A 20,501-nucleotide genomic window follows, 5' to 3' on the forward strand; every position below is an offset into this window, starting at 1 on the left:
TCAAGCCGCGCAGAGGGCGAACCGCTCTTTCAGCACTAACAAGTCAGAGGATGTACTTTCACTCCTCCACCTCCTCCTTCTCCTCCTCCTCCAGTACTCACAGTCTCACTCTCCCACCATCCATCGACTAATCATAAACCCTCTCCATCGGTGCCTGGACTTGCCGTCCAATCCGTGTCCTACCCAGGGCACATTGGTGTCTGGCTCAGGTCCAACAAATCGAGCTTCGCCTCCCCCAGAAGTGCTCGTCCCCTTCAGAACGCGCGTCCGCGATTGGAAGGCTGGAGGCAACCGGAAGCGACGGCTCGAGCGTTCAAAGACAAAGACAACCCTGGACGCCCATACAAATCACAGTAATGACCGGACCATATCCAGTCCCAGGACAAAATTAGCAAGTTCTCCCAAGTGGATGCAGTCCCCAGGCTCCATCGACGCCTTGAATGCGAATGACAAGCCTCGAGCAAGAGCCATGTGGGGCAGCGCTTACGAACTGAACCCCATCCAGTTGCAGTGGCTGCACCGGTCGCTCGACCAAAATCAAGATAGTAAGCCAGTCGGGGTGGTGGAGAGGGCAGCCTTCGCGCATTATGATCTCAAAGATCATGGCTCATCTGAGACGGATGATTCGGGCGTCCTTGCAGACATCTTCGCTGACCGTCAAGCCCAGCTACGACGCCCTGAATCCCCTGATCAAGTCATTCTAAGAAGAAAGCTGGTCCGGGATCGATCTCTGCCAGTCCAATTTCCAACTCGGTTGTGGATCAGGAGTGGGCCGGTCAAGATCCGTGGCGATAGTCACCAGGCAGTCTGAGTGGCTCTCGGCCGGTGCTCCGTGAATGCTTGTTTTGCACCTGAGACGCCTTGGTCTCGGTGATCGTTGCGCCTTCGGGGTTAGAAGTGTGCAATCGATGGGGCAAGGCCAAAGGCGTGTACAGTTGTACCCTCCTTGACTACTACTACTACTACTACTAAGTTAGTAGTTAGTAGTTACACAGTTGACAACTTAACAGTACACATTGCACAGTACACTACTTCATTCTATTCTTTGGAGGTCGCTTCCGCTGATGAGGAATGTGGTAGCCAGAAGTGAAAGAGGCGCATCGTCGAGCAACATCGAGAACACTCCAATTGATCAGACCATCTCCCGAGCTCATCCCCATGAACTCGATCGTCTCGCGTCGACTTCGGCCCGTGTGACAATTTCAGGGAGTCGCGAGCGATGGGAGATCAGGACAAGCTTCCTGCCCTTTTTTCCGCGCAGGAAAGACGCTAAATTCCGTTAAGCTATCCAACCTTGAGTCTAAAGGCTTGTTACTCGGCTGCCTAGCGTCAGGGGTGCAGAGCTTCAGGGGTCAATCAGTCTCATGTGGATCGTCTAGGGCGAATATAGCACATCCGTGCGCCCGGGAATGTGGTGATTCTGCGCGTCATGGAAGGAGGACCTTTGTTACACAATTCTCGGTCTACTCGGTGCTTCATAGTCATACTAGTCGAGTGGAGATTGGGAGATTGTCTGGCTCATGGTCTGTTCATCAGAAATCTGTGGGTCCCATAGGCCATGCTGCGGGTTTTTTGAATGCATGGCACGCGGTTGGCGTATCCCTGAAACGCCAAAATGATGATCACTTAGACAAGGAGGGAAAGCCTGGATAGCCGGCACGGCAACCCAAGCTATCGAATGGCAACCTCACGGGTTCCCGTTTTGATATTTGCTCAGGGTTACAGACTAGAGATCCGAAAACATGTCGGGCACTTGCAGGGCGTTTATACTGTACAAGCTCGTACTCGGGGTGGCAACTCAGTGACAGGTGCAGTCCAAGCCAGTGTGATGTGTATAAGACATTTGGAAACTCGGTGGTCTGGAGGCAGTCTTGAGAGCAACTTGAAAAGCCAGAGACGATCGTAATCGATAGGGGTTAAATTTGAAATTGATTCTATAAAGTAAAAAAACCGCCGGAACGCCGATCACCCAGTCTTTTACCATATTCTAGTGGTGACGTATGCTGAATAGAATTGCCAAGGTATCTCTAGATTGCTCAAACCACATGGTGGGACTCGACTGGGCTACGGTCATCCTTGGTATAGATAGTGTGCACGGTCAAAGTGGACATGAGTCTTGGATCCTGCAAAGACGGGCTCGGCGGGTTCGAATGGAGACGTTGCAACTCCAATTGGTGTTCAGACTCGAGAGCCTGGTCCATACTGGCTTGAGGGATGAACCAAGTTATAATCAGACCGAGCCCAGCAAGACAAGTCAATGCGATAAAGACGCCTCGAATGCCTTGGACATAAGATTCCATAATGACACTGGCCCGGGAGGGTGCCCCGCGAAGAGCAGCGTCAGAGAGGCCGATATGAGAGGCAATCTTTTGAGCCTCTTGCGCGGGGAAGCCATGGTTCTGCAAGTAAGCGGCCGTGACATTGGACAGAGTCGTTGATCCTAGCACAACACCAACGGCGTACCCGATGGTTCGGAAAAAGGTGTAAAGAGTGGCTGCATACGCGACATTCTTGGCCGGGACCACGGCTTGCGCAGCGAAGAGAATGCTATTGAAGAGAATTCCGTGGCCTAGTCCAAGCAGGACCAGGGCTCCAATCCAAAACCCTCGATGGGTATCTTGCTTCAGGAGACATAGGAGTCCGGTGGCGACTGAGGCCACGATCCATCCTTTCCACTGAGCCCATTTGTACTTTCCGAACTTGGTGATGAGTAGAGCAGTGACCAGACCACATGGCACCATGGTAGCGGAGAGTGCCATGATCTGGGTGCCGGTCTGCGTGGGAGACAGTCTTTGAACAATCTCGAGGAAGAAAGTCATGTAGTAGAGGATACCAAACATCTGGAATCAGGGGAGATTTAGCACTGGTCTTAGTCGCTCAGCTGAACGACCAAAGTTGTGGAGAGACTCACTGATATTCCTTGAATCAAAGATGTAAGGTATACGGCGATCGAAGCTGGATTTTTAAGAATGGATAATGGAAGGAACGGCGATCGTGTTCCATAGACTTCCCAGATGAAGGTGAGGATGATACCAACGGCACCCAAGATCAAGGGGAGTAGTGTCCGGAAGCTCGTCCACTTGTACAGGGTGCCTCCCCACGAGAGACCCATTAGCAAGGCCACCATACTAGACGTGAACAAGAACGATCCGATCCAGTCAATTGACCGATGACTGTCTCGGGTGACTTTCATCTTGCGCAATGCGAAATAGAGCGACACGAAGGCGATTGCACAGAAAGGAAAGTTCACGTAGAACACCCAGCGCCAACCTCCGCGGTCAGCAGCATGTTGAGTGAACAAACCTCCCATCACAGGGCCGATTATGATGCCAATAGCCGAGAACAGCTGAACACAGGCAGTGTACTTGGGTCTTTCTCGCAATTCGAATAGATCCGTCATCACTATCATCGGAAGAGGAATCATTCCACCACCACCGATGCCTTGAATCGTCCGTCCGAGCAGAATGGTTGCCATGTTTTGCGCGAGGGCTCCGACAAAGGAGCCGATGGTGAAAAGTGTGATCGCAGCGAGCAGGATCGATCGACGGCCGAAGACATCAGATATTGCACACAAGACTGGCTGCAAAGCAGCACTTGGCAACAGATAGGCTGTTCCAACCCAGAATGTGTCCGTCGCATTGCCGTGTAGGTCTTTGGCTATTGTCTTGGGTCCCGTTAGCTCGACTCTGGAGTGTCGTTCTCGTGCTTGAACAAGGACCTACTGGCAACACTGGAGGAAACACCGTGGAATCGAAAGCGCCCAGGAAACTGATGACTGACAATGAGACGATGACAATCAGTCTGTCTCGGCCAAGTGGAGCGTTGATTGGATTCTCGCTCATGATGCAATGTAACACTTCCAGAGGCGCTTGAAGTGTCGAACGAAACTGAATCGAAAGTCCTATCTTACAGGAAAAGCTGTCGAGGACATTGTCAGGCAATCTGTCTTTGACGACCGTTCACCCCTAGTTAGAACGCCGCTTCGAAAACCTGTCTACGTGGATCCCAATCTTCCCTTGGTCTCGATGTCCGCATATTTGAGGGACCCTCTAGTACAGGAGTTGATCTGCAAACCCTGTCTGTCAGATCAACTGTACACAGAGCTTCTCCGGCATCTCCCAGTGCAGGGGGCCTTGCCACCTTCAACCCCACGTGCAAAGTCTCGCGGGGAGAAGTGGTTGAGCAAGGGGCCGGAGGCAGGGACGAAGAAAAAACCGCCGCCACTGTACATTGTAAAGTACCTCAATCATTCGAACTCTCCACGAAGGAGTTTCGAGGAGGCCGGTGGGTTTGGCAATGGTAAACACATGTAAGAGCCCGTCTACACAAGCTTCCCGGAGAAAGGCGCAACTGAGAAAAGCAGTCAGGTACATGCCAAAGGGGGGACCTTGCTATGTACCCCTTGCTTTATCAGTACGCCATTCCAGCGATCGGTTCTTGAATCGCAGAAGTGGAGGTGCGTGGTATCAGCGAGAAGGAGAAAAAAAATATCTTTGCATTTCTCATCAGTCACAGCCGCTCCATATAGGACATTGCGTTTGGCTCGTCGGAGAATGTTTCATCGCTGAGCACTCTTGCTAGCCATATCACACCCGGTTATCTAATACTGTTGTAGATCTGCGATCATGGTATGGACCATGTCCGCAAGCTCCGAGACAGTCTGCGCGTCGCGTGGAATAATGTGACCGCCACCGTGGTCAAAGAGATCGGCTGCGTCCGAATCGCAAACGTTGTAAAGCGCCATAGTTGTGTGAATCATCGGATCTTGAGATCCCAATACGTGCAAGGTTGGAATATGGATGAGCGTTCCATCTTCATCGTGCAAAAGAAAACGTCCGGTGTCTGCTTCGCTTGGAGGGACCCCAGAAAAGAAGAGAGCGCACTTGAGACGCGGGACTCGACCACTGGCTTCCTGTCGCTTGTTCTCCTCTACAATGAGAGACGCCGCGATACCAGCCCCTTCCGAAAACCCTAAGATGCCGTCGATTTCGGGGTCTTGGTCTATAAGGTCCAGCAGATGAGCTAAAGCTCTTGAAGGTTTCTGGTCCTTCCATAGACTCGTTGTGCGAGAGAACTTTCTGATCACGTCTTCAGGGTTACCTTCCCGACCCATTGTGCGGACTGGCATGAATGACCCATCGATATCGGAATCAGTGAAGGTGAAATTGGGAGGCGGCCCAAAGAAGCCTTCAAACTCTGGTGAAATCACCACCGGATTCAGACCCTGCGTGTAAACGAAGGATATACTATGGTCTTCTTTCTGAAGCGCAGAGAGGAAGGGGCCTGGTGTAAGTCTGAGAATCAGCCGAAAATCGAGGTAGCCATTTTCATCAGCCTGGGCCCCCAAGAAAACACCCAATGTGTGGAATTACCTAATTGGGACTCGAGGGTCTACTTATGAGTGTCTGTGAGCCACTGTAAACCTGGAGGTGGGGGCACTATGTGGGACAGTGTAATCACCTTGACATTGCAGAGCGCGCCGGGTAAACATAAGAATCGCATCTTTGAGCAGTGGTCATCCGTTGATGATGTGATGGGAGGTTCATTTGAAGACGTCCACGAGCTACCTTCACCTAAATAGAGATCTGATGGATGCATCGACCGTTCGCGATGAATTCACATGGGTGATAAAGGGGTGATTTTTCCACAGGCAATCCCCGCTATTAATCGTTCCTTGCGTCTTTGCGTGATGTCAGTGTTCCGAGGGCTAACTTAGTATTAACTTCCGCAAGGGGGTCAAAGGGGGTCTATCCACGCCAACACGGCCGTGGATCGTTCGCGGAGTGCACCAACATCAGTGACACGACCGTCAACAACCTGGCGCCATCTGCACTGGTGATCTTTGCAGTATTATAGATACTGGTCCACGCACGAGAGCTCACATGCGAGGCAGATCCCAATGGTGCATTGCGGGTATGTGCCGAGAGAACGGCCGGCTCTCTCTCTCTCTCTCTCTCTCTCTCTCTGAGGTCCGATGACTCTGTAGTCCGCTTGGATCTGAGGAGCCCCTTCGCCCCTTTAGAATGCCTCCATGGTAGAATACGAATAACATATGATAGGCCGCGTCGCCTCCTAGCTAAAGATCGTCAAACTGGTTGAATTTTTGGACCGTCTCTGTCGTGCTCTACATTAGCTGGTGACTTGAAGGTGGAGGATCACTTCTCCCGCATCACCGAAACTCACCAGAGACCCTCCCTCCAACTATTTCAAGGACATAGTTTGTCAATTCTTCACTGCACAGAAGAAGAGATCACTTCCAGGAACATATTGTAATGATGACCGTCTCCAATGGAGAAAAGCAAGCGCCTGTGGCGATTGTTGGAATGGCTTGCCGACTGCCGGGGCAAGTGAGCAGCTTGGAGTCATTCTGGGAGCTATGCTCTCGAGGCCGTAGTGGGTGGTCGGAGATGCCTCAGAGCAGATTCAATGCAGCGGCGTTCTATCATCCAAATCCCGATCGAACTGGTTGTTTCAATCCCAGAGGAGCTCATTTCTTGGACGAAGATATTGAATTCTTTGATGCGCCCTTTTTCAACATCACGGTTCAAGAAGCGCGCGCCATGGATCCCCAACAGCGGTTACTTCTCGAATGCGCATACGAAGCCTTGGAGAATGGCGGAGTGACAAAGCAAGAGCTCCAAGGTCGCAACGTTGGAGTGTTTGTGGGCGGATCAACTGCGGAGTATGAAATTCGAAACTTACGCGATATCGCGACATGCCCTATGTATGCGGCCACCGGGTCCGCGACGTCTCTGCAGTCGAATCGCATCTCATACTATTTTGACCTCAAAGGCCCCAGTATGACCGTCGACACTGCCTGCTCTTCAAGTCTGACAGCGTTACACCTGGCTTGCCAAAGTTTGAGATCGAAAGAGTGTTCGGCGGCGTTGGTGGGCGGTTGTCATCTCCATGTTGTCCCCGACACGTTTGTGTCCATGTCATTATCAAGGTCAGTCGAAGATAGAGCCATAGAGACTGCTTTTTTTGTGCCGAACCTCTAATTTGATGAAATTTCCAGGTTGTTTTCCGAGTCTGGAAAGAGTTTCCCCTTCGATCAACAAGCGAAATCGCAGACAGTAAATGGATACGGTCGTGGAGAAGGTGCAGGGTGCATTATCCTCAAGCCTTTGCAAGATGCGATCGATGCAGGTGATGCCATTCGAGCCGTGATCTGGAACACCGGGGTGAACCAGGATGGACGTACACGTGGTATCACAATGCCGAATAGCTTGGCTCAAGAAGAGTTGATTCGCAGAGTGTATGAAGAGGCCCAGATTGATCCTGCAGAGACTGGCTATGTCGAAGCGCACGGGACAGGAACTACTGTAGGTGATCCTGCTGAAGCTCGTGCTCTCTCAGCAGCTCTGTGCAATGGCAAGAACCGCCAGAGTCCCCTCCTAATAGGCTCTGTCAAGTCCAACGTTGGCCACGCAGAGGGCGCCAGTGGAATAATCGCCGTCATCAAGACTGCGCTGATTTTGGAACGGGGATTCGTGCTACCGAATTGCGGTGTCACTCGGCCAAATGATGAGATTCCTATGGGAGAGTGGCAGTTGAAGGTGAGCTTTCAAAATGCCAGTGTCGGCTTCCAGCTATTGACATCTCATTTCAGGTTCCTAAGAAAGTAGCTCCCTGGCCAAGGGGCAAGAAGTATGCTAGTGTGAACAACTTTGGCTTTGGAGGAACGAATGCGCACGTCATCATGGGAAGGCCGCCCTCAAGTCAATCGCCCAACGACACACCCATGCAACACACATCGACCCAGGATCCCGGCAAAAAGAGACATTCCGCGCGATACGTTTACACAATCTCAGCGCCCACCAAGAGGGCTCTCGGGGCGGTGACGAGCAACATCAGAAAGTATCTCGAAAAGCACCCCGACGCTTTCGATGCGTTTGTCTTAGGAAATCTGGCATATACTTTGGGTCAGAGGAGGAGCTTGTTCCCTTGGAGGTCTGCTGTGTCTGCCACCAACGGCAAGGATTTGATTGCTTTGCTCTGTGCCAACCCGGAGTCCTTCGAAGTCGCCAATGAACCTTCCATCTCGCTTGTTCTCACAGGCCAGGGTGCTCAGTGGTATGGCATGGGACGAGAGCTTCTTGTAACCTCGCCTGTCTTTCTAGCGTCAATGCAACGAATTGACCACGCTCTCGCTGCCTTGCACAGCGAAATTTCAATAATTGGTACGCTCCCAGATCTCCCGAGTTTGTCAAAAAAAAAGCTAAATCTGTCTCAGACGAGTTGGAGAAGGATCCCTCATGTAGCTCACTTTATGAGCCTTTCATCAGCCAGCCGGCATGTACAGCATTGCAAATTGCCCTCATCGATCTGTTGAAGAACTGGGGGGTTGCTGTGACATCTGTCATTGGCCATTCTAGTGGGGAGATCGCCGCTGCTTATGCCGCTGGGATCTTGAACGTCGACCAATGCATGGGAATTGCTTTCGCGCGAGGTGCGGCAGCGCAGCTGCTCAAGGACGATCCGAATCAACAAGAAGGCATGATGATGGTCGCCGGCGCCAGCCCTTCAGTTCTTCAACCCTACATTGATGAGATATCCACTGGGCATACCGTCATAGCCTGTGTCAACAGTGAAAAAAGCGTCACAATATCTGGTGATGCCGGATCAATCACGAAGCTTGATTCTGCGCTGGCGCAGGACAAGATTTTCACTCGGAAGCTTCGAACTGGCGTCGCATATCACTCGCCACAAATGAAGCAAATTGCTGAGAAGTATCGAGAGCTCATGGGCAAGATCACCCCCCAGAATTCCTCCACTCCCTTCTATTCCACAGTTCGTGGGGAGATGGTGGATGCTTCAGTATTGACTGAAGAGTACTGGATCGAAAACCTCATCTCTCCTGTCCTCTTCTACAAGGGCTTACGAAGTCTGATTCAAGGCGCAAACGAAAGCAACACGGGCAAACATGATCACCTGCTTGTTGAAGTTGGCCCGCACCCTGCCTTGCAGTCGCCATGTCTCAGTGCCATTCAGGAGCGATCAGGACACGTCAAATTCCACTATATTCCAAGTCTTCGAAGAAATGATGAATCTTTCACGTGCATCCAGAACCTTGCCGCTGTGCTATTTACCAAGGGTGTTCCCGTCAACATGGGAGCTGTCAACGACTTTGCATCCTTCGGTGAAAAGCCACAGCTGCTCACCAACATGATCAATTATCCTTGGGATCATTCTACCCGCCTCTGGCATGACTCTCGTGTAACTCGGAATGCATCTCATCCCCAATTCCCCCGTCACGACATTCTTGGAAGTTTCTGTATGGAGAACGTTGACCTCGAGCCTAGATGGAGAAATATTATCAGGCCTGATGACTTACCGTGGGTCAGGCAGCACAAGGTACATGGAAACTCCGTCTATCCTATGACGGGCTTCTTATCCATGGCGGTCGAGGGTGTTGCTCAGTTAGCGCAGCTGCAAAATATTCAACTTGAGTGCGTCGAAATGCGCAACGTCAAAATGCAGCGCATGCTTGTATTGTCTGACACGTCACCTGTCGAAATCATGCTTTCAATGAAACTTCAAAACGGAACTTCCATGAGCCATGGAGCTTGGTACGAGTTCTGGACATACTCCTGGGCTAATGGCCGAGGATGGGATGAGCACTGTCACGGATTTGTCATTGCCAGAGGTCCCGAGAAATCGAATTCTGTTGTTCGACCCAAGCTTGCGCTTGATGAACATCTCTCGCTGTTCGCAAAAGACTGCACGCAGGATGTGGACTTGACTGCGACTTACGCTAATATTGCCTCCACGGTCCTCGAATACGGTCCTCTTTTCCGGGATTTCTCCCGCGTTGCGCTGAGCGGCAATGGAAGATCCATCGCACATGCCAAGATTCCAAACACCAGCAGCGTTATGCCGTTCAACTACGAGACGAAATGCATAGTTCACCCTGTCACGCTTGACATGTTCATTCAACAATTCTGGTTCTTCTGTGGATTTGATAAAGCTGGGCCCAACTCTCAATACCTGGCAGACGCTGTTCAACACATGGTTATTCCTGTGAACGATAATGTGAAGGCCGGTACACCCTTCAAGCTCTTTACTACCCGGACTGAAGTACCCGAAAACAGGGGAAATTCCTGCTACAGCATCTTGGGCGTCGTCGAGGAGACTGGCGAGCCTTGGATCACAGTGACGGGTTTTACTACAGTATCAATCAAGGATGCTCCCGATGGCTCTGACATCGCTGCGGATAGATCCATGTGCTTCAAAGAGCACTTTGAGCCATGCCTAGATTTTTTGCAGTCCAACGGAGCCTCATTGATGCCGAGGCAAAGCATTACTTCCAAATGCCTCGTGGAACCGACGCGTCTTTTGAAGCAGGTTTCACAGTACTACATTAGCAAAGCGCTACTGCAGACGCCCACGCAGCTCTCCTCTTTCGAACCACATCAGCAGCTCCTTTACCAGTGGATGCAACGTGTCTGTCCATGTCCGATGGAGGCAATCAAGAAAATCAGCGCCGAGACACTGGATTTCGTGTGCTCGATGAATGTTGCGGGAAAGTTATCTTGCAAAGTAGGCGAAAAGCTACCAGCCATTTTGAAGGGTCAAGAAGACGCACTATCAATCATGGTTGAGGATGATCTCCTTAACCAGTACCGTCAAAGCTTGGACGGCTATCGTCGAAGCTATGACAACGCTGTTCTGTGCATCGAAAAGATGGTCCATCAAAATCCAAACATGAATATTCTCGAGATCGGTGCAGGTACAGGATCAGCAACTCTTCCGATCTTGGAACGCCTTCGGGGCAAAGATGGAGCAAGTGTGCCTAGGTTTAACCAGTACACATACAGTGATATTTCAACTGATTTGTTCGAAAAGGCTCGCGAGAAATTCCATGACTGGGACTCGCTGATGACCTATCAATTACTCGATATCACTTCGGATCCGGTTGATCAAGGGTACGCTGCAGGGTCGTTAGACCTGATCATCGCGTGCAATGTGCTGCATGCAACACCACAGATCAACAAGACCATTGCAAATGTGCGCAAACTGTTGAAACCAGGAGGCAAGCTTCTTCTCATTGAGGAGACCGTCATGCACGAAAGCCTCTTCACTTTCGCTTGTCTACCAGGGTGGTGGGCGAGTCAGGATGGCAGAGAGAACAATGGCCCTTTGCTATCCCACGAGGAATGGAAGAGTGTTCTGAAGAGAAATAATTTCTCTGGACTTGATATTTGCCTCCCTGATTTTCCTGGCGCATCTGAGGCATCTAATCACATGATGGTTGCAACGGCAACTGTTGACCACCAAGCCAATCAGCAAGAAATTGCACTCTTCGATATCGAGAAGCAGCATGTCATTCCGCAGAAGGCTTTACTCGAAGCTCTCGGTGAGGTCGGGGGGTTATATCCCAGATCTCGAAGATCGATCAGGCCGACGTGGAAGGTAAGATCTGCGTCTTCGTTTGTGAACTCGGTCAAGCCGTACTCTCCGATTTGGGTAAAGACTACTTTGAAGCCCTGCAGTCATTGATCACTACAGCAAAGGGAGTGCTATGGGTTACGGGTCATAGCCGATCGCCAGTTCAGTGTGCTAGGCAACAAATGGTGCTCGGTCTGGCACGAACTGTCCGCAACGAAACTGGTCTTCAGTTTGCCACCTTAGATCTCGGTTGTGTCGATGAAATGACCAGCACTGAGGCTGTTCGTCACATTCAAAGCGTTTTCAAGGTCGTTTTTGACAAATCACATCAATCTGTGCTCACGTGTGGAGACCTGGAGTTTAGCGTTCGAGCGGGTGAACTTGGTGTCACGCGCATAATGGACGATTCTGATATGAATATGAGTATGCTTCAAGAAGCAGGCCAGGCGCCTCCGCAACTCCAGCCTTTTGAACAAGTCGGACGGCCCTTCGCTCTCAAACTCACGGACGCAGGAGGTCTGGATGGGTTCTATTTCACAGATGATGACGTTAGGGAGAGACCAGTTCGAGAGGGATTCATCGAAATTCAGGTCTGCTATTCTGGCTTGAATTTCAAGGACATCATGATGGTCATGGGAGAGGTTCCTGGCAATGACATTGGAATTGAGTGCAGTGGGATTATCACAGCCATTGGTCCGGGTGTTGCGGACCTTGCAGTTGGTGACCGAGTTTGTGCCATGTTCAAAGGGTGTTACTCCAATTACATTCACTGCCCGGCAAGTAATGCTTGGAAAATCCCCGACGGCATAGCTCTCGATGTGGCTGCCACTATTCCGGTGACATTTTGCACGGCCTATTACTCGATGGTTGACGTGGCTCGGGTCGAACCTGGAGAAAATGTCCTGATCCATTCCGCCGCCGGTGGAGTGGGACAGGCTGCGATTCTCCTTGCGCAATCAATTGGCGCAAATGTGTTCGCCACGGTTAGCACACAAGAGAAGAAGGAATTTTTGATCAAGACCTATGGTTTGCAAGAAGATCAAATTTTCTACAGCAGGAGTACCGGGTTCGGCGAGGCTATTCGCAATGTCACTCAAGGACGCGGTGTTGATGTCGTATTGAACTCCCTCAGTGGTGATTTCCTCCGAGTCTCGTTCGAGACTCTGGCTCCATTTGGGCGCTTTGTGGAACTTGGAAAGCGAGACTTCCTGCAGAACTCCCGACTCGAGATGGCTCACTTCTTGAACAACGTGTCTGTGTGCTCTGTGGACCTAGTCCTAGTCATGGAACGCCGGCCGAAGCTTCTGAGACGACTTCTGGGGGATGTTTTCAGAGAATTCGGTCAGGACGTGTTTTGCCAACCACCTTGGCCGATCACGTCGTATTCAATTTCTGACGCTGAGCACGCTTTCCGCGAGCTGCGTAATGGCCGGCAAATCGGGAAGATTGTCGTTCAGATGGAGCCAGACGCGCTGGTAAAGGTAGAGTTCCACGGAGACCGCTCTCAGTCATGACAGTTCTCCTTATGTTGTTTCAAAGTCCAATGGATGCTAATTATTGCATGCAGGTTCATCCGCCAACAAAGTCTGGCAACTTGGTCCGACAGGACGCGACGTATGTTGTTGTTGGCGGCAACAGGGGAATTGGTCTGGACATTGTCTCCTGGCTGGCTGAGAAAGGTGCCAAGCATCTACTTATTGTGTCTCGTTCTGGTCTTGCAGGCGATGAAGTGCACGATGCGATCGTCCAGCTCATCAACAAAGGTGTCACAGTCAAAGTTTGCAAATGCAGTGTCGACAATAAGCATGAACTTGCCAACCAATTGAAAGCAGCACTATCTGGTATACCACCGGTGCGCGGTGTGATATATGGTGCCATGATTCTGAGGGTAAGACATCACAGTGTTTTCTTTCTTCCTTGACTGTCTATCTGACTATTGTGAACAGGATGTCGCTTTCGAGAAGATGAAGTATGCAGACTACGACGCGGTAGTCAAGACGCGAGTGCAAGGGTTGTGCAACGTGCATGAAATCATCTCCGCTATGAAATACGACTTGGACTTCCTAATCAGCTTGTCCTCGGTGGCAGGTGTTGTTGGAAATCTTACACAGTCTGCATACGCAGCTAGTGGCACCTTCATGGATGGCTTTGCCAAAGCTATGAGTGATCTGGGCGTCAATTACACGGCCATTGACCTTGCTCCTGTACGCGATATCGGCTATCTGGTCGGTAATGAGAAGACCCAGGATGTTGTTCAGGGTGCGTTTGGAGATGTTTGGTTGAATGCGGATGACATTCACTGCCTGCTGGCCAGTGCGATCAAGGGAGTCATGAAAAATTCCTGCAATAACCACTGTATTACAGGATTGAGCTCGCTCAAGGATGAGAAATTCACTGCGGGCCAGATATGGACGAAAGACCCTCGTTTCTCACAGTTGATCCGAGCCGTCACATTCGGCGCTCCCTCGAGAGCTGGTGACTTACCCAATGCTTTGGCAACGGAGAGTCCAGCAAAGGCGCTCCAAAAGGCGCAGACCCTTGATCAAGCTCAAGATATTATTGCGCAGGCTCTGCTGAACAAATTGTGCAGCCTGCTCATGTTGTCGGTCGAGGACGTTGACGTTTCCAAATCCATCTCTGCCTTCGGACTGGACTCCCTCGTTGCTATCGAGGTACGCCATTGGATCACTCGGGAGTTTGATGCAACGCTTCAGCTGTTGGAAATCCTCGCCAGTGAATCTGTTAACAGTCTAGCCGGTGTGATCACAGGCAGATCTGGTGCTGTTCCGGAAAATTTGAAGATGTCAAATGTGACCGCGAGCTCCTGAGCATTGTGACCGCGACTGAAGCCAGCCTGGCGACATTTACAAGAAGCATCGTTTCATGGGGTTTGACTGTATATTGATCTTCCTTTTTATGTATGCCAATGGATTCCATGTTTGTTTCATCTTCTCATGTATACTGTGCAAGACCTGGATGTAGAGGGAAACCATCAGACTTGTCTTATTTGCCGAGCTAAGTTGCGGCCAGATTGGCAGCTTCCTAGGTGGGTAGTTCGACGGGGATGGAAGGTTGATGTGTCACGTTCAATCCATTGCATAACAATTTGTCTCTGGATGTGACGGGAGCTTCACCGGAATAGAATAGGTGCCTCCCATTCTAACCAGAAGTCCCGCGAGACACAAGCTGCTCTTCCTCCCCGTACGTGATGCACATGAGACCAGCTGATCGCTGTCTTAATCTTGTTTATGATGTAGGACTCTTCCAGTTCGACAAAATGCACTACCTAAGATTGTAAAGTCTGTTCTCCGTGTGCAGCCCTGGAACAGGGTTCAGTTACATACGGCATGTGGCGATGATAGGGCATGTCTTAAAGCCTATTTTGGAGAGAAGACATCGTACAACTTGAATATCTTCATGGGGCCTGTTTATACTCCTTTAGAATACGTCATGACTGACAGATTCATTCCAATCACCATATCGTGTTTGTGTTGCATGGCGATGTAATATTTGATGTAGCTTTTTCAGCAGTTGACATCAATTTCATGCATTTGCTCGGAAGCGAGCGAAAGACACGGTCGGGAGCCTCTCGTCGAGGAGGCACACTAAGGTACATATTTTCCCGCGGGTTTGAACGAACCTTGGCAACCTTGAATATCATGCACATCTATCAAGGTATTTCTATACTGAGTGGGTGTAGCGAAATCGTATGAACATTCCATATATAACTCCAATAACTCTAAATCAATTTCATCCTCTTCGGGTCCGAGTATTTTGACAGCGAGAGGCCCAAGATCAGTATCAAGGCCGCTACGCAACCCAAAGTCAGGGCCCTCATCAATTGATGCAAAGCGACCAAATCCTCAGAGACAGAGTTTATATTTCAAGTCTATAATGTAAAAGCTTGCCTTGGAATTTATCAACAAGTGGTAAGATGGCCGAGTTGGTCTAAGGCGTCAGGTTAAGGTCCACCTTAGCATAAATTCCTGATCTCGTTTACGGGGCGTGAGTTCGAATCTCACTCTTATCACTCAATTTCTTTTTTGTCGGGCTGGGTTTACTCACCCTCGCCATAATCCCGGGTCTCTCTCATCATCACCATCATCATCGTCTTTTTCTTCTCGCCTTTTTACCTTGCTTGCCACCGATCTCGATCGAAGTGGATATCAGATGGAAAACAATCGCTATCTTGCACTGACTCACTACAAGGGAGGAGTGAGTAGTCACATGAGTCCGAGATAGACGAGCACATGGACCTGCGATCAATGAAGATCCGAGAGCCAGACCAAGTTCAAGACCGTGGTTAGTCTTACAGGGCTTCTCTTTTGACATTGAAGCCACAGTAGCGAAGAGAGTCGAGCTGAATGAAATCCTCAGTCTTGGTCTCCCTACCAAGTAAGTATCGACAATCCAAATGTAGCACTGAAGGCACGCCGGGCAAGTCCGGCCTTAACGCATAGTGCTTGTCTCTTAGCCGCAGATAGAACAAGTGATGAGGTCATTGAGAGACGGGCAGCTCCCGTCGCTTAGTCTCGACATACCAGCCTTGCAAGTCCTTTGACCAGCATTGAGCTCGTAGTCCATCTACGCTGAGGCCAAGGCCACGTCTCCCGTATGACCCTCAACTTCAATGCATTCCGTATACATATCTTGCATGCAGCGGAGCTACCTACCTGGCTGTCGTACTTCCATCAAAGCTGAAACCGAAGCAATCAGTGCCAGCATTTTCCAGAGCATGAAGTAACCGTCGCCATAATGGTACTTCTTGACAAAGGCTCAACTCAATGGCACACATGGGCAAGTCGTGTCTTAGATGTCTATTACCACAGAAAAAACGTACAAACGACAACTGAGATATATCCTGGTCATCTAATGTGGTGTACAGATTCAGTCCATATCGAGAAATCTCAAGCGCACTGCGCACACATAAACTGGCTCAAATTAGTACGATAGGTATTAAGAATTCTGATCTTCATACGTACTTGCCGTATGTCACCCTTAGAAGAACGAACCTTGCGCTCGCGCCCACATTGGTGGTGACAAACCAGGATCGAACTTGATCAAAACATGATCGGAGATACAAGAGGAGAACAAGTCGATGACATTTCCAACCGATGACCTTTCCTAAGGCTTTCATCCCCGATAGATTGAACTTACTCAGAGAGCTATGTACCTCGGATGTCCGAGTCTTAGACCAAGTGGATCAAACGTCATTTCATAGGTCTCTCTTGCAAGTTGCCAGATGTAGCCCAATCCCAAGAATTACAAGGTCACCCGCTTTCCTCTTCTCCTTGTATGCACCTTTCGACCACCAGAATCTGTACCGTATGTCAAGCAAATGCACATCATGAAATCAACCGCCCCGATATGATACACACTGTACTTTCACCAGTAATTTGAATTCCGTCTGGCTGGTCGGCAAGATCCGTACTAAACAGATCGGCCCTGCATTCTGCAAGATTGCGGGGTAGATTGCCGAGAAATCCGGGGTAAAAAGCGCGGGAAACGGATACGCGCGGTCTAACATACGAAACCGAGAAGGGGGTCGCTGTTTTTGTAACCGAGCGCGAAATTTTCGCGAAACGTGGAGCATCTTCGATGATTCGGGAGTGACCTACCGCGCACTGTCACAGTAGATGTGTGCAACGGTGCGTACGTTCTAAACCGAAGGAGTCCTGTAGGAATACATTCGTTTCAGGTAGCATTCACCTACGAATGAGAATTCGAAGGAACAAAAAAGAAAATATAAGAGATAGCACACAGATTCCACCAAATAAATTCAACAGCAATACCTAGCCCGGTGCTAAAAATATGCGCGAAGTTCGCAGAAAGGAAATGCATCAGAGGAAGAATGCTCAAAATGGGAAGAATAACAGGAAGGACAGTAGAAGATCCAGCCCTGTCAGGGGTACCCAACTGTAGTTGTCGACCAGTGAGCTTCACCTCTTCGATACGCTTGGCTCAAACCAGTCTGTCATGATTTCTTCATCGGCTCTCAACCTAGCATTTCGCCGGTGGAATGTTGATTCATGGGTCAAGGGTCCGAAAGGAACGGCCCGGAAAACGATCACCCCTAGAACAAGGCGGGACGACAAGAATGGTAAAATACACTCCAAAGGGATCCAGCAAATGGTAAGAGAAATAGAGGGGAAAAGGAACCACCAAACACCCCTTCGCCTTTCAAAGGCAAGTTTAAAAAAAGACAGCGCTCAAGAAACGACGGGACTAGCGAACATCAACCACGGACCTCGCCTAATTGATACGGAAAGCGTCGAAAATCACTGCGATATTGTTAGTTAGAAAGAACTGGTACTAAAAGGCTCTATCCGGCATTGTGCTGCCGTGAAGACGCAAGCTTACCTTCTTGTCCACGTCGGCATCCACTGCCGACCCACATGAGGGTGTTCAAGAATGTGTAACGCTCATCACCGGTCTCCATGGACAGGTTGATGCGATACTTGTAGCTGCCAGGATTGATACCGTCGGCCATGTTGGGGTCATTGACCTTTTCAAGGACATCCTTGGCACCGGTAAGCCATCCCTCGGCACGGACGATCACATAAGCAGGCGGCTCATCGGCTGTCTGCAGCATGTAGTTCGCGCGAAGGTTGGTGGTAAAGTCCTTGGTCACGATCTGGGTGTCTTGACCGCCGGGCTAATGCTGAATGTAAGCTACTGCTCATGCACACCTCCCGCAAAGGCCGAAGCGCAGAAGACGAAGGGGAAACAGGGGCAAAAATACATACCAGGACGATACCTTTGCCCCAACGGCCGGCCCACTGACCACCCAAGAAGGAGACCCATTCGCGACCTCCCCAGATGCTCTGGCCCACGGTAACCTTAGGATTCATCTTGATACTCATTCTGAAGTCAAGCTCAAGTGTGGGAGCAGGAATTTGGAGGGATCGCGCAACATCGCCTTCGGGAAATGTGTGGAGAAGGTTGTTCGCGGGAATAGAGTCCTTCATGACACTGAGATAGGTGGGGCACTCGAGCAGATGTTGGCGTTGACGGCTGGTGTTTTTGGCGCGAACTTGTTGGCAGTAAATGCACTGGACAGACAGACACTGCAACGAAGAGTAAGATGAATCAGCCCAAAGTTTTCTACTCATGTCAAGAGGGAACCAAGCCGGTGCGTCTTACCTTGTCTTCCTCCTTCGCGCGGAACTCCACAAAGGCCGCGTGCACGTCGTCCAAAGGCGGCGCAGGAAGATTAGAATTCGCGCTCTTGGACTTGGGCTTGGGCGTCGGGCGAGATGGCGCGGCCGATGGAGGAGCAGAGCCAGGGGGACCAGTTGCGGGGCCTGGAGTCGACAAGGGAGGGCGACTCAAGTTCTGCAGAGGGGTCTGGAGGGGAGTGGCGTGCGGATTCACACCGTTCGACATGAGGTTGCCATTAGGAGTGGGCATGGTCGTAGGGCCACCGGGACCTGGAGTAGCTGTCGGGCCACTGGGAGTGCCAGGATAGCCATTGGTAGGGCCGATGCCATTGGGAGCTTGCGAAGGCTGATTTGGCTGAGGGGCGTTGGGGTGACCACGAAGGCCAGGGCACTCGAGCAGATGCTGCTTCTGTCTCGAGGTATTCTTTGCGCGGATCTGTTGACAGTAGATGCACTGAACGGAAAGGCACTAGAGTTGATGACCGTGACCGAAACGGGTCTTGTATGTTAGTGACTGGTCGCGTCGTGGGTGGGTTATTTCGAAAGATTACGAAATACGGCAGTCACGCACCTTGTCATCTTCCTTGGCGCGGAACTCGACAAACGCCGCGTGCACCTCCTGGTCGACAGTGCGGCCCATCTTGCAGATGGCGAGGGTCAAGTTCGAGTTGTGGTTTATCGGATGCTAGAAATCGAGAAGATGAGATGCCGGACGCGTATTGCGACGGTATGGGATGAGAAGCGAGGGGTTGGTTTTTTTGAAGGATGTGTCAAAAGGGTTTGGGTGAAGACGCGGGTGAGTGGGGGTTTGTTAGGGAGAAAGAAGGGAAGAGTGGAAGAAATGGAAAGACCAAGACGACATTACGAGTCTCGCGGCACCGGTCGGGTACGGGTAACAACAAAGAGCCCTGCGTAATATAGAGACCGGGCGTATTTCAGGTAATCGGTAATCAGTAATTCGTAATTTCCGTGAGTACGTTCCGAATGACCCAATTCAGGGATTGGATTACCAGTTCTGATCAACCGTACCACACTACTAACAGGAGAATTTACAGTAACTTAGTACTTGTCTAGTATTCTACATACATACCGAACCCGGCATTAAAAGAATTGCGAGTGATTATCTGAAGAGAAAGTGAGAGGTATTGCATAGACCGACAAGAATGCCTGTGCCCACGATGCATTGCACACGTTGGGTCTCTTTGTTCCTCAGCTCGAATTTGCTTGCCAATACAGCTGGGCCTCCCGCGCTTACATACACGACAATGACATGTCCTGGGGATGACTGTACTGAGCGTACTCCAAGCCTACAGGTGCATGACTGCATGGCCATGCATAGTTACCACTACAGAGTACAAGCATACTATGAGTATGTAGTAGTTACTAGTTATGTACGTTACACACCTATTTAACAGTAACAACCTCTACTGTACTATGTTACAGAGCAGAGTGGTCGAAGACTGACCACCAACATCAACATGAGATGTAACCATGCTGTGAGATACACGATACCAAAAATTAGAAACACTAGTTCCGCTGGCCATCAAAGTCTGTCTTTTACTCCTTCTATTTACTTTTGATCAAAATCCTAATCTGCCATGTCTTCCCGCCAAGACAAGTGTAGCATCCTCGACGGGGGCGCGTTCGGTTAGAAGGCTGCTGGGCCGCACCGGCGCACACCGGTGAGCCCGACTGGAAGAAAAGAAAAAAAGTAAAGAATGGAATGGGAAAAACCTCATCCCCGTGCAGTGCGCACGGGTACATGGCGATTCAACTCGGCCTTGTAGAAGAGGAGTGATCAACAACCCTAGCAGTGATGATGGGTGAAAACTACAAGTTGTAAAGACTGAAGACCACTACTGTACTAAGGTTATAAAATAAAGCACAGTGTTATTGTATGTCCATAACTATTTTACCTTCATACCTGGACATCCAGGTATCGTCGTTGTT

At 50.3% G+C, this 20,501-nt stretch overlaps 4 protein-coding genes across 4 annotated transcripts; 1 reads left to right on the forward strand and 3 right to left on the reverse strand.

Moving 5' to 3' along the window:
• Positions 1-2,036: 2,036 nt before the first annotated feature.
• On the reverse strand, positions 2,037-3,842 carry N7539_004817 (uncharacterized protein; the record flags this gene model as incomplete). The annotated part of the gene is made up of 3 exons (XM_056934419.1): positions 2,037-2,840; positions 2,912-3,664; positions 3,723-3,842. 3 exons carry the CDS (start codon positions 3,840-3,842, stop codon positions 2,037-2,039), a joined length of 1,677 nt encoding a protein of 558 aa, XP_056789613.1.
• A 758-nt stretch (positions 3,843-4,600) lies between these two features.
• N7539_004818 (uncharacterized protein) lies at positions 4,601-5,502 on the reverse strand (the record flags this gene model as incomplete). The annotated part of the gene is made up of 2 exons (XM_056934420.1): positions 4,601-5,335; positions 5,461-5,502. 2 exons carry the CDS (start codon positions 5,500-5,502, stop codon positions 4,601-4,603), a joined length of 777 nt encoding a protein of 258 aa, XP_056789614.1.
• A 770-nt stretch (positions 5,503-6,272) lies between these two features.
• N7539_004819 (type I polyketide synthase) lies at positions 6,273-14,219 on the forward strand (the record flags this gene model as incomplete). Its single annotated transcript, XM_056934421.1, has 7 exons — positions 6,273-6,949; positions 7,019-7,559; positions 7,613-8,183; positions 8,237-11,359; positions 11,452-12,866; positions 12,959-13,279; positions 13,338-14,219. The coding sequence occupies 7 exons, from the start codon at positions 6,273-6,275 to the stop codon at positions 14,217-14,219; spliced, it is 7,530 nt and encodes a 2,509-aa protein (XP_056789615.1).
• Positions 14,220-17,643: 3,424 nt separating this feature from the next.
• Positions 17,644-19,191, reverse strand: N7539_004820 (DUF3237 domain-containing protein; the record flags this gene model as incomplete). The annotated part of the gene is made up of 5 exons (XM_056934422.1): positions 17,644-17,672; positions 17,752-18,046; positions 18,138-18,458; positions 18,535-19,020; positions 19,123-19,191. 5 exons carry the CDS (start codon positions 19,189-19,191, stop codon positions 17,644-17,646), a joined length of 1,200 nt encoding a protein of 399 aa, XP_056789616.1.
• Between the last annotated feature and the right edge of the window lie 1,310 nt (positions 19,192-20,501).

The sequence above is a fragment of the Penicillium diatomitis genome (genome assembly GCF_028827545.1).
Source record: "Penicillium diatomitis strain IBT 30728 chromosome Unknown utg000005l_segment0_segment0, whole genome shotgun sequence".
NCBI classification, from domain to species: Eukaryota; Fungi; Ascomycota; class Eurotiomycetes; order Eurotiales; family Aspergillaceae; genus Penicillium; species Penicillium diatomitis.